Here is a 13237-nt window from a genome sequence, read left to right as displayed (position 1 = left end):
AATTTAAAAGACTTTCTAATAGTCCAAGAGGAATCAAGGACAAAGGAATAGATCTGGAGACCTTTCTGAACTCTAGAGCTGCCCTTCAAATGGTAATTGATTGGGAGTGTGAAACGACATCCTGCAGAAGGTCTTGAAAAGGTTTTTAGCCCCGCTTGCCCCTGAGCCACATACGTGCAGATTCCATACATGGCTAAATATACTAGCTACCAATGATGCCTACATACATCCTTTATGCAATAATTATAGAGACCCTAGTGTATGAGGTTTTTCTATTTTTTTCTGATGTAAAAAATTATTTATTTAGCTAAGGAGAGAGCGAGCATGAGCAGGGGAAGGGCAGAGAGAGAGAGAGAGAGAGAGAGAGAGAGAGAGAGAGGGAGACGAGAATCACAAGCAGGTCCCGCACTATCAGCATGGACCCCGATTGGGGCTCAAACTCTTGAACCATGAGGTCATGACCTGGGCTGAAATCAAGAGTTGGATGTTAATCAACTGAGCTACCCAGGTTCTCCCTAGTTTTTCCTGATTCTGATATGGTCTGTGGCCCATGAGCTTAATCTTGCCCATTGCCTGTTGTTTTTCCTTCCATTGTCTGTTCTTTATAAAGTTTTTTATTGGAACATAGGCATGCTCATTCGTTTACATATTTCTGTGGCTGATTTCACTTTATAGTGGCATAGATGAGTAGTTGAAATCCAAGCTAAAATGAGCCTGAAATATTTACTGTCCGGCCCTTTACAGAGAATGTTTGCCAGTGCCTGGTCTAAACTAGCAATTCTTGCTAGTAGGAGAGAAGGAGGGGACTTACAATAGCTTCTAAGAAGTGTATGTTTTTGGAAAAATTACCGTCCTGGTAAACGACTGAAACGTTTCCCAAACTAGAAGTGTCTTTGCTGACCTATGTGCAGAAGTGTACTTAGAACCAGTGAAGCTGGAGAGCTCTATGGCTCTTTATCTTTTAACAACAACATCAACAACAAAAAACCCAAAGCAATATAAAGAGGAGATTTAGGTTTAAGGAAATTAAAAGGCTAATGTGGCAATAAATTGCAGGCCTTGAGGCAAGATAATCCTGTGAAGGGAAAGGTTCAGCAATGTTAAGGACACACAGGTAGAGCCCAAAATGCACTCCAATACATGCCATTGTATTTGGGACCTACCCCTCCATGCTTTTACTTTATGAATGTTTTTCTGGTGGTTGGTGTATTGAGTGGAGAGGATTGGAGAAACCTGTATGAATTGTATCTGTAGGGTTTCAGTTTCTGGCTGTTGAACTGATGACTAAGGAGATAGAATATTGGTTTCCCTTCTTTGTTTGTTCAGGAACTATGGCAGAAAAGCCCTCTGTAGGCTAACTTTGGCGAGCAGTGTACAGGGGTGTGTGTGTGTGTGTGTGTGTGTGTGTATCCTCAGTTTTTAAAATTTTTCTCTCCTCCAGGTTATCCTACCTACAAAGAAAAAGTAAAGAAAAGGCCTGGGGGCCGCCCAGAAGTGATTTACAACTATGTCCAAAGACCCTTTATTCGAATGTCTTGGGAGAAGGAAGAAGGAAAGAGTCGGCATGTAGACTTTCAGTGTGTAAAGAGCAAATCTATCACCAACCTTGCAGCAGCTGCCGCAGACATTCCCCAGGACCAGCTGGTAGTCATGCACCCGACTCCACAAGTAGACGAGCTGGATATTCTCCCGATGCACCCTCCTTCTGGCAACAATGACCTCGATCCTGATGCACAGAATCCAATGCTGTGATGCTGATGTTCCTTGAAACCATCGCATGCTACCCTTCACGGTGACGTCGCGCTCTCCTCATTCTGCACTACAAGGCCACGCTCTTCATCGTGAGATGCACATAACAATGTTTAGGATATTGCAGTGGAGGCTTTTTTAAAGACCAAAGGTAGCTGAATGGTTTTTTAAATGAGTACAACTCTAGCATCCTGAGGTTCCAGTTATATAAATGTATTTGTTTACCAGTAGGTTTGTGAAATTGGTTCTTTGTATGGGGGACTGTCCTTTTTCACACATCTAGATATGTTCAGAAGTGGTGAAAATTGGCAGCTGGGGTCTTTTCAGCTTAGATTGATACTCATCACACCCCAGGTAAAATGTAGAATATTACATAGTTGCACTTTATAAATGGTGGTTAAATGGAACTGTTCAAGCCATTTTTATAGTTGTGATGCACAATATAACTGAAATAAGTGCTTCTATCAAAGTATTCCTTCAGTAAAATGTGTATAGTTTGCTGCCCATGATGAGCAAAAAAAAAAATGAGTATTTATCATTGGGCTTATTTGAATGATTAGGATGAGATTCAGTGCCCCTGTCTTCTCTCCAGTGCTGTTCTTGCCCTTTTACAGTGAGTCACATGCAGGAAGTGTGAACATCCAGTCTGCCTTACCCTTTATCTGTTCAGATATTTATTTACTAATTTTTTTTTTCTTAAGAGTTATGGGATAGGAAAATGAAGTGTTTGCTCTTCATTTACTAAATGATTGTAAACTCGAGTTTTTCATCAAAATAAAATTCCATTGTTTTAATGTTTCTCATCAAGTTTATAACCATCTTGACCAGATCCCTTAGTCTCATAGATTTCCTGTCTTAGTGGTAGCTCATGGACCTCCAGTTTGGTTGATATGCGATGAAGCACTTAGAGATTCCCTACTAAATCCGAAGCAGTGTTTGAGCTAAAAAAAAAAAAAAAAAAACATTTTCTAGTCAAACCTAACATCAAGAGTGATGGCTTTACTAGGTTATAGGAGAACCTTAGGTTTCGGAGACAATTTCTGACACTGGTTTGGTGCTTGGTCCGTTATACTGTGCTGTTCCTCTTAGCAAACTATTTGTGCAAATTCTTTTGAAAAAAATACTCTGTGGCCCAATTCACGAAGGAAGCAAAAATGCTTGGGTCAGGGGTTACTTACTGTGTGAAGCTATACAACCATGAGCAGAGAGGAGTTGTAGGAAATAAGCCCATTTGCTACACCTACTCTTGAATCTGTATTTTCATAGGATTTGAAATATGTGTTTAAGCAGTAACGTTGTACTCAGTAAAACTGCCAACTATTTGGGGAGGAATTATTTTAACAGTATAGCTAAGCTATTAACACAGGGAAATTCTGTAAGTCCTACGTTTGTTACGAAGGCCAGAAAGGCACTGTAAATGTTATGGGTGTGGCTTGTCCTTAAAAACCCACTGTGGAAAGTTGATCCAGCCCTGTAGCACAAACAGTATTTATAGAACAAGGGAAACATTTATTAAAAATATTTAACTGTCTAATACATTATACTTTAACCCATATTTATAGTAAAGGATTCTTACAAGGAAGAATAAACGGCTTTATGATACAATTAGTATAAGAAATATCCACATGGGGGACTTCTTTGTAGTGTAAAAACACCATACATCTGAAATGACCATTTGCATATAAAAGCTACCAATGATGCTTCTGTGCACGATGATTAAAAAATTCAACACAAACAGAATCCAAAATATACAATTAATGCAAGCTATCCACAGCTAGCCCAATAATCAATGATGAGAAAACACTGGAGCAGGCTTAGTTCCACTTTGTCTGAAGTTACACATAGTAAGATTGACTTGTATCAATGGCTCTGAGGTGGCTTTTATGAGGACAGTACATAAAAGCTGTTCTCTCCTTATCCAGTAAGCTTCACAGACTGTAAAACTCCACCAGTAATGCACTTTGATACTGTAGCTGTTGCCAAAGCAACATGTAGTGTTTACAGCGGCCATGGCAAGTCACTGAAGTCAACAGGACCTCCCAGCCCAGCATCTGCTTCCAAGAGACTCATTATGACGGCCATTGCTGCTTCATCATTGCTGGGACTGCTTGAGCCTTGGTCGTTTTCTATCATGTCTATGCCTATGTGAGGGTTCTCACCTGTGGGAGAAGAGGAAGACTGGTCAGTCATAATCCCAAAGCGTGTTTAATATTAGTAGTGCATAACAGTAAGGGGAGAATGGTGAGAAAGACTGTGTTGGGGCTGCATTGCCTTTTTTTTTTTTTTTTTTTTAAACTTTGCTGTGTCTCAGAATAACCAACTTTTTAAAAACAAAGTGAAAATGCAATAAAGATAAAAAGCATTGGAGTTGACCTCATTTTAATATTCTGACATAACCAGTTACAAGGAGGGAGATACAGAAGGAAAGACAAATAGGAAGGTAGGGATTTAGGAAAAAAAAGATCTAGAAAGACAAATGGAGAAAAAGATGGGTGAGATGGGAGAAACAAACTCTTTATCACTTCATGACTTTTAATACCCTCTGAAATGCTTATTGATCATCCTTCCAGGCTTTATCTCTGAACCTTCAGCAGCTCTCCCACTGAAGATTTCTGGCCCACATGGGAAAATGGCTGTCTCTAGGCTGCTGGAGTCTCCTTTTGAGTTCCAGGGACAAACCTGGAATCTCCACCTGAACTCAACCACTAAACTGAACTTTGAAGTAAAGATTTAAACAAATTTTAATCTAGTTTAGAACTAGTGTGTTTTATTCATTTTTTAAAATTGACTTCATGCCAGATGTTGTGCAAGCTTCTGACAGTGGAAACGAGTAATAATGCTACTTACCAAGAATAGAAGAACTATCAGAATATGGATAACCTGGGTTTTCCTGAGCCTGCCCTGGTAGTAGGCCACTGGAAGGAATGTCTGGAGTCCCTCCATTTAAAATCTACGAACAAAAAGTGAAGTTTTTGTATCATTAACAGTTTTAATCAGTATTGGACTCAAGATCATCAAGAAAACGAAGCATGTTGAAAAGAGAAAGGTAGGGGGGGAAATGTTCAGTTTCCTATTCGAGGATTTCAAACAGGAAGGTATTAGGAATGGTCACAGTAAGATAAACCTCTCCCCCAAATTATTTTCTCTGGATGATTCAGCCCACACAGGCAATTTAAAGACCGAGTAAAATCCCTAGAGCATTTGTTTACCTTGGATCACACTATTCACATGATTCTTGAAGGCCCAAGGACTAAAACCTCAGCAGCTGATTAGATTTCCAAGGAGGCAGTGATTGCGAGCCTTGCCAGTAGGTGGCATTACAAATTGAAAACTCCAAAGACCATGTGTTTATGTATGCTGTATTTATCAATATTTCCTATATGCGAAGTTACAACTAAAAATTTTTAAATCTAATAAACCTATTATATGTTAACCTGAATAGCATTTTAATGAAAAATAGCTTTTTTAAAACAACAAAAGTTCAGAAATGTCTTTTTTTTTTTTTTTTAAATCAAATGTCTGGCTTAACTGGATTCTCATTTTCTTTTCCTGTTTAGATGTTGTTTGGTGGAAAAGGGAGGTATATTCGAATAGTCTTTTCAAATAACTTTGGTATTCTGATGATTCTATATCAAGACTCAAGTGGAAGTTTCTTAAAGATTAGGGACAACGTGGAATCAAACCTTATCGGTGAAATTCTTGTACTCTAGCATATAAAAATGCATCGGTGTACCTTTGCATGATTTTGCGTTGGTCATTTGGAAAATACTGGCTGAGTCAGGCAGATCTAAATATTGACATGTTTCACCATACATCAAAACATCACCATCCTTAATATTACCTCTATCAGAAATACCTTTTAAATTCCGGGAAACTGGTGAGCTCAAAGTAGCAGATACAGGTTTTCCAAAAACTCTAATCTTTGCTTGAAAGCTAAAATTTTCTCACTGGCAACAAACACTGTCAGTTGTTTTCCTTGCACTCACGTACATTTTCAAGGAAATGTCTCTAAATACTCAAGTCTGAATAACCGCAGTTTGCAGTAGTAAAAATGGTATATGCTATGACAAAAGCAATTTGTTTAGCTCATGACTTGGTCATGCAAGTGCTTTCCTTTGAGGCAACCAGGGCAGTACATAGTTCATGCACATTTCCCAGTTGTATCAGTATGAAAACATTGACTCCAGGATTTTATGCGGTATTTTTACTGCTGATTAAGGACATTCTAAAACTGGCTTGAAAATTTATTTTTTTGTGAGTTGATGGTGAAGACTACAGTGACTACTAGTACAGTTTGGTGCCACTGCCGTGATTTTTGCAAAAGCACCAGCAGTTTTACCCGACACTGCTTTTGCACTGTCAGTTCCTGTATTAACAGTGGGAGAAAAAAAAGTTTTACATTATGAAAATAGTTTTGGCCTTGGGAGACCCCTGAAAAGGTCCTTCCCCCCTCAACACCTCTCCCCTGCCCTCCAAAAAAAAAAAAAAAAGACTGCAGATGATATTTAGGGGAGCTGCCACTTTATCTGAACCTACCTTATGCCTCTGGATGTCCAGACTCTCCCTGGACGGAGGAGGTTCACTTAGAGCCTCACTTTTTAAGCTTGACTCTGAATGAACAAAGTTGTCAAACTGAATGGCTCATTTTTGGACCTGCCCAATTTGAAAGTGACTGGGAAGGGCTGGAAGCCTGGGGCCACCTTTACTCTCGTGGCTTTGGCACAATGCTGCTGTCATTTCTAACTCCATCTTGTTTAAGCTGCTCTTATAAGTCCTGTTGCTGAGGACTCCTATTCAGAATTTCTTCCCATTTTTATAAGCCCCCCCGCCACCCCCCAAATTTCCATAAATGCCTCAAAAATACTTGGGGCATTGTGATGTAGAGTACACTTCTGGATCTCTGCAGTTGTTGGTGTGAAAAGAATCAACAGTCAAGACCTGAATTTAAGTTTTGGCCTATACTTGTTAAATGATTAGCCCAGCATTTAATATTTGGGAACTTAGATTTTGTCACCTATAAAGTTGTTAGACTAAGAGGAGAAAATGTGTAAGTTCCCTGAGTAATATTTAAGCACTCTACTGGAGTGATAACCTTTCAAAACAGAGTAGCGGGATTCTTGGTAATACCAGGAAGTCAAAGGTCTAAAAGTTGAAGTGAGAAGCAGAGAAGGGGAGACCACCCTAAGGAGATGTTGGACCCAATATGGATGGAGGATCTTGGGATAGAACAGACCTAAGAGCAAAACCTGCAAGCAGGGATTGAGGATGTGCCAAGCCTAGGCTTCATCCACTGGTGCTATTTTCTGAGTCTAACAAAGGCCAGGAATTTTCACATATATTACCTTATAACAGGGCTTAATGTGCCAAGATGCTGGCTGTCCTATAGTAGCCTCGTTATAAAACAAAATAAAAAACAAGAACTAGGGCTAAATAATTATACAAGGGCCCATAGCTAGCACATGGCAAAGCCAGGCTTCAAGCTCGGGTTTTTCATTGACCACTCTTACCCATTAATTGCCTTTCAAACCTTTATCGGGTTTGGAAACTTATTTTCAAATAGAAATTTTTACAGAAGATTCATATATAAAACAAAGCTGCCCTGGTAGAAGCAAGAGTCCCGACCTTCCCCTTCCCCTCTCCATTCCCCCAACTGCCCTTGCCCCATCCCACCTGCCAGCACCACAGCTCCTGGTAACCTGAGCCTCTGAGGAATGCAGTTTTGAAAACCCATGTCCTGCGCTTGATACAATTTGTGTTCTAGGAGTCCTGTCTGTGTAAATTACTAATATTCTTTCTTTCTGTATGTTTTGGGAGATAGGAGAAGGATGATCTATGTCCAAAGATGCTGGCCCTTGGATTATCCTAAGCTATGTTGACATCAGGCACTATAAATGCATTTATGATTTACAATTAAGATGGCCCCTACACTTGTAAATTATCTGGCAAAGATGGAAACAAAAGAGTGGTTTCTAAGCCTGTTTATAGTGCAGTCTTCTAGCCAACTCTTCATGAGGGCTGGTGACATAAAATTCTTGTGCTGTCACATCACAGGAAACCTAGGTAGCAGATCCCCCAGGTATTCTGCAGCTGCAAAGGCATGGTTTGGCTTCCATAGCACCAAAGTTGCTTCTGGTAGTATTCCTATTTCCAGTGCCTGCACTGGACACTGAGGATATTTTTCTCCCTTGACAGTTCTTGGTAAAGAACTAGATAGTTTTCGGTGCAAGGCACTCACTAATGCTTTCTTCATGGGAGCTCTTGAAATACTCCCTCAGTGTGGTGTCCTCCCCATTCCTTAGAACATCCTTTCTGCCTTCCTACATTCACACGAAATAAATCCTCTAAGGATGTCAGCAAGCCTCCCTAACTCCACCGGTATGCGTTCTACCTCAACTCATATAGATGCATTTACTTAAAAGGAAAAGAGCATCCACGTTGTTTCAGCAACCATCACTAATTATTTACTCCCACCCCCAGTATTTCAACTTGGGCAAGAGGCTCTCCGGATTAAGAAGGGCCTTAGTCTGAGAGTCATCAGCCTTACCTTTTTGCCTCCTGGAGAAGAGGCATCAGGGGGAGGTGTACTTGTGATATTTAATGGGCTGGAGCCACAACTGGAAGGCGATGACCCTCTTATTCTGTCAGAGAAAAGAGGAGTTAGTTATTTTGCCTTTCGTTTTCTTCAGTGGTGTGTGAGGGGTGGGGGTAAGGAGAAGGATGAAGACCCAGAATAGGGATTGGCAAACTTTTCCTATAAAGGATCAAACTAACTATTCTAGGCTCTGTAGGACATATGGTCTTGGTCACAATTATCCACTTCTGCCATTGTAGCTTGAAAGCAACCATAGACCATATGGAAATGAGTGAGTGTAGCTGTGTTCCAATAAAATTATATTTAGGGCGCCTGGGTGGCTCAGTCGGTTAAGCGTCTGGCTCTTGATTCCAACTCAGGTCATGATCTCATGGTTGTGAGCTGGAGCCCCACGTGCCGACAGTGTGCAGCCTGCTTGGGATTCTCTCTCTCATTCTCTCTCTGCTCCTCCCCCACTTGTGGGCGCACCCACAAGCTCTCTCTCGCAAAGAAGCAAACATGTAAAACATGATATATACAAAAACAGGCGAGAAGCTGCATTTATCCCACAGGCCCTGATCTAGAATGCAGACCCTGGAGCCTAGCATCTCCCTGACAAAGCCCTCGGATTAGGGTTTGCATTTCAGGTGGTTGAGTTTCAGGTGAGTGGCCAGTTTCATTTCTTACAGTATCCAGATCTCAGAGTTGGAGGGGGCCTTAGAAGTTCTCCCTGTAGCTTTTTGCATACCATGAACCAGAACCCACAGCAAGTGACTTATCCTCTTCCCTACAAACACTTTGTATCTAGTGAATATTCTAAGGAAATGGAATGTGCCAGGGTGGTTCAGCCACACCTAGAAAGTAGCCTTGCAGTAGTGGTAGCAGCAGCAGCAGCTGTCCCCACCGCCTTCTAAAGCAACAGGTGATGAAAAAGGGGTCCAAGTGCTCTCAGCTAGTATGTTTCTCAGTATAGTAGATAAACAGAGAAAAAGTCTTAGAACTGTAAATCCACATATATGCTCGCCAGGCTCAAGGACCTCAGGAAAGGAAGCCATGGCCTAGCGGTGAAGCTCGAGTATGGTGGCAGCTGTGTGACCACCAGGCCTTTAGCTTCTATGTGGATGAATGCAACTTGCGGGTTACCCAAGTACCCCTCCCTCCACTGCCTGGTAGCCTTTCTGGCCATTGGCCTGTATTGCCCAGTTCTGTAGAGTTGGGAGTGAATAAGCTTTCTCTCTCCTGGATCATAAGCTCCTCAAAGGTAGGTTACAGCTATATACCATGTACTCTTAGAACACACAGATGGGTACTAATTGGTTACTAAAAACTTAGTAAGCTTACCACACTTACTAATGCTCACCTTCATCTCTTCCTATTCCAGTCTAACTTTCCTTAATGCTTATTAGCACAACACTTTGGACATCTGCTCAGCCTCCTACAATGAATGGGCTCTTACAATTTTTTTTCCCCCTGTCTAAACTTCTTAGCATTATTTATTAGGATTCTTAGCAATCTCCCTTCCCTGCTTCAGCTCATGCACTCTCCCTTTTTTGTGTGATCATAAAGAAAACAGACTTCTCAAAGATTATAAGATCCTTGACGTCAAGGACTGTTTTCTACTGTTCTTGGGTGGTTTCAAGCATCATTATCAGTGGTTGGTAAGATTCTGATTATCACTGCACACTGCCCCACATCTTGAAGTAGACTCAAGGGGCCATACCCATCATTCACAGAGGGTTGGAACAGAACTATTCTACCCACTGGGATAAGAGCCTCCTCTGTGGCTAATGAGAAAGCAAGACCAGCTTTCAGTTCTCCTGAGAGAAAATCCATGGCAGGAGGGAATAATTTTTCCCTTCTCCTATGTTCCACTAAGTGTGCATTCCTAAGGACCTGGTTACTACCCTTTCGATTCCCCAAATTCAGATGAATTTATAACTGCTTCCCTCTCAATCACTACTGTTAAAGACTTAGATGTAATTAACAGTGTTTGAGCACACACTATTGTCAGTTTCTGTTGTAGGAACTTCCCGGAGATCTCTCTCACTCCTAGGGCAATCCTTGAGAGATACAGTTATTGCCCCCTTTTATGGTTTAGCTCAACAGACACCAAAAAGTTAAGTGAATCTCTTAAGCACAGCTAAGTAGAGGCCCAGAACTCAAACCCAGGTAAATTGCTTCTGCTGTCTTTCATATGGAAAAGAAGCCCTCTCAAGAGAGCTTCTATTACTAACTGAAATGCTTGGTCTCTATTACTAAAGCCAGGCAGCTTTTTGACTAGAAGCAGTGAATGTCTTGTTAAGGCCCAGGTCACCGGCTGTCATCGCTCTCCTGTCGTCCTGTAATGTCCATGTTCATCTGTCCTTGTTAGCTCCTTAGTAGTAAGAAAATTTCCTTTAACTCTGGCCTGTTTGGGTTTTGCTTCTTTAAGGCAAGATTTTTCATTCTCGACACTACTGACATTTTGGACTGGAAAATTCTTCGTTGGGGGTCGGGGGAGACTGGGGGGGAGGCAGTGCCATGTCCTGCAGGATGTTGAGCAAGCTGCATCCCTGGTGTCTATCCACTGCATGTTTAGCAGCAACATCCTACCCAGTTATGGCAACCAAAAGTGTCTCCAGACATTACAAAACATCCCTTGAGGGGGAGGCAAAAGGCCCTGGATTGAGAACCACTGGTTTAAGGGAGCGACTAGAAGATATTACTTGCCTGTGGATCTCCATGATTTCTTCAGCAATCATTCGACCTATTTTGCCTGCCCCAGCCCTGGTTCCCCCTGGAATCCCTGGAACAGTGGGGTGGGTCCTCTTTGGGCCACCTACAACAAAGGAATCTGAGAGTGGGAAAGGGGAACCGAGGAAGAAATGCTATTATCAGTTAAAACCAGTTCATCTCGTGATCCACTTGAAGTTCAACCTTAGGGTTATGCCCTAGAGGACAGCAGGGCCATAGCTTGTCAGGAAAAGGCATTCCAGCAGAAAGCTCAAGTTGGCTTCCAGGATCAGAAGCCAAGGCAAAGCATTTAATTCCCCTCAGGCACTCAACATCTGTTTCCTGACCACCACTGTACTGCCGGCCAGCCTCACAAGTCAGCATCTCTGCCCTCAAGGAGCTCACTGTCTAACAGGGAGACAGACAAGAACAATGGCTGAAACAAGGTGTGGTAAGTTTGGCAGGGAAGCACAAGGCACCCCACTCATCCAGGGCCAAGTGCAGCTTCCTGGAAAAGTTGAACTCTGAGCTGAGTCTTGAGAGAGGAGTATAAATTAGCTTGGCAGAGAGGTAAGGAGGGGAAGGCATTCCACGCACAGCAACTGATCTATGTAAGACCACCGAGGCAGGACAAAACTGGGGAGATGACTCCAAGAAACTCATCGTGAAGATGATAAAGGAGTGACAGATGAGACTGAAGACAGGTACCAATCAGATCAGAAAAGGCCTGGGATGCCATGTAGCATTTGGACAGCATCCACGGACGATAAGGAGTGCCAAGGGACTTGACACAGAAAGGGCACTCAGATTGGGTTATTGGGAAGTCCACTGCATGGAGAATGATCTATAGTGGAAGAAGGGGATTGGTGGCGGGCGGGTAGTGAGACTAGGGTTAGAAAGTTATCTGCAATAATCCAGATGACAGATGGGAGGGCGATGGAAGTCTAAGTCCCTAAGTAGAAGGGGCAGGATTTCGTGTTCAGATACAATGGGCGAGAAGGAGGTGTCAAGGTTTCTGGCTTAACCAACCAGATGAGGGAGTGCAGAGAATCGGTTTGGAGATGCCGAAATTTCAGGTGCCTTTGAGACTCCTGGTGGCTCTGTCCAGGAGGCAGTTGGAGAGACAGACCTAGAGCTCCGGAGACAGACCGGATGTAGGAGTCACTGATGGAGAGGTAGGGAATGAAGACAGCCAAGCAAGCAGAGGTGGTCCCGTGGAAGGATAAGTCAAGCGCAGAACCCAGGGGCTGGAGCCAAGCCAGGGAAGGAGCCCCACTGGGTGTGGCACATACCCCAGTGCTGACACCACCCTCCTCCCACCCCAGGAGCCAGTCACAGTCAACAAAAAGCACTTCACGCAACACAGAGGGAAAGCGCAAGAGGAGCAAGGACTTTGCTGTTTCAAGGGCTTCCAGGGTGCAGGCAGCCTCAAGAAAGGCAAAATAAGCTCCGGGTTTTCCAGGCTCAGCAGAGAAGATGAGATGACCACGTCGTTAGCGCTCATCCCCTTGAGGCCTCCCTCGTTCCCATAAAATACGGTAGCTGGGGACACCAAATACCTGGGGGGATGGTATGCTGGCCACAAGCAGCTACTCATGGGCAAGCCCCGATGCCCCTGTGGGACATAGTTACCTTCTCCAGAGGGCAGCATGCTGTCCATGCTGTGGGGGGACGCTGTGAGCTGCGGGAAGGTTGGGTCCCCGCCTTCCAGGACGTTGGCTCTGTGAACATCCCAGCAAGAAGGAAACATGAGTCAGGCCTGCTCACAACCGTGCAGCTCGCACCTCGGCCAAGGTGTCCAGGGTCCACTGTGGACCTGGACGGGCCAGAAAACGAAGGGTCTGAGTGGCTCAGCAGGTCTCCTCGCTGTCTGAGAACACAAGGGACATCATCCCGGCCTTTGGCCTCACTGCCTGCCTGGGCCTTCCTAGTTTGTGTGGGACACGGTCCAGCAGAGATGGTGACTGTGGCAGCCCGCCGCCATAGCTACAAGGCCTCTTCTCTTGCCTGTCTGCAAGGCACCCCGCCCCAGCCCCTCACTCAGCTCTAGCCACAGGCGGGGCTTTGGACACCACGGGGAAAGAGAGGCGTGGTGCAGTCCTTGCCAAGGAAGAGGTCCTTCCCTTCTCACCTAGCAGGCCTTTGAGGCAACGCTCCAGCCGCCAGTGCTCAGGCTACCGGCCTGGTGGCAGGGATACCCGCCCA

At 43.6% G+C, this 13237-nt stretch overlaps 2 protein-coding genes across 26 annotated transcripts in view; one reads left to right on the top strand and one right to left on the bottom strand.

Moving 5' to 3' along the window:
* BTBD10 (BTB domain containing 10) overlaps positions 1 to 2543 on the top strand; it is an 88363-nt gene extending 85820 nt beyond the window's left edge. For all 5 annotated transcript variants that reach the window (XM_047876926.1, XM_047876928.1, XM_047876925.1 and 2 more), the window contains one exon: positions 1442 to 2543. In XM_047876926.1, the coding sequence (XP_047732882.1) occupies positions 1442 to 1752 (311 nt within the window). In that variant the 3' untranslated portion in view covers positions 1753 to 2543. The remainder of the gene's footprint in view (positions 1 to 1441) is intronic.
* A 732-nt stretch (positions 2544 to 3275) lies between these two features.
* Positions 3276 to 13237, bottom strand: part of BMAL1 (basic helix-loop-helix ARNT like 1) — a 99644-nt gene continuing 89682 nt past the window's right edge. For 15 of the 21 annotated variants that reach the window (XM_047876900.1, XM_047876901.1, XM_047876903.1 and 12 more), the window contains 5 exons: positions 12665 to 12753; positions 11030 to 11153; positions 8294 to 8387; positions 4597 to 4699; positions 3276 to 3908 (listed from right to left, as the gene is read on the bottom strand). In XM_047876900.1, coding sequence (XP_047732856.1) covers positions 3748 to 3908; positions 4597 to 4699; positions 8294 to 8387; positions 11030 to 11153; positions 12665 to 12753 — 571 coding nt within the window. In that variant the 3' untranslated portion in view covers positions 3276 to 3747. The remainder of the gene's footprint in view (positions 3909 to 4596; positions 4700 to 8293; positions 8388 to 11029; positions 11154 to 12664; positions 12754 to 13237) is intronic. The other 6 variants (XM_047876909.1, XM_047876911.1, XM_047876914.1 and 3 more) reach the window with 1 other exon arrangement.

Source organism: Prionailurus viverrinus, chromosome D1 (assembly GCF_022837055.1).
Source record: "Prionailurus viverrinus isolate Anna chromosome D1, UM_Priviv_1.0, whole genome shotgun sequence".
NCBI classification, from domain to species: domain Eukaryota; kingdom Metazoa; phylum Chordata; class Mammalia; order Carnivora; family Felidae; genus Prionailurus; species Prionailurus viverrinus.
This window is presented reverse-complemented; position numbering and strand designations above follow the sequence as displayed.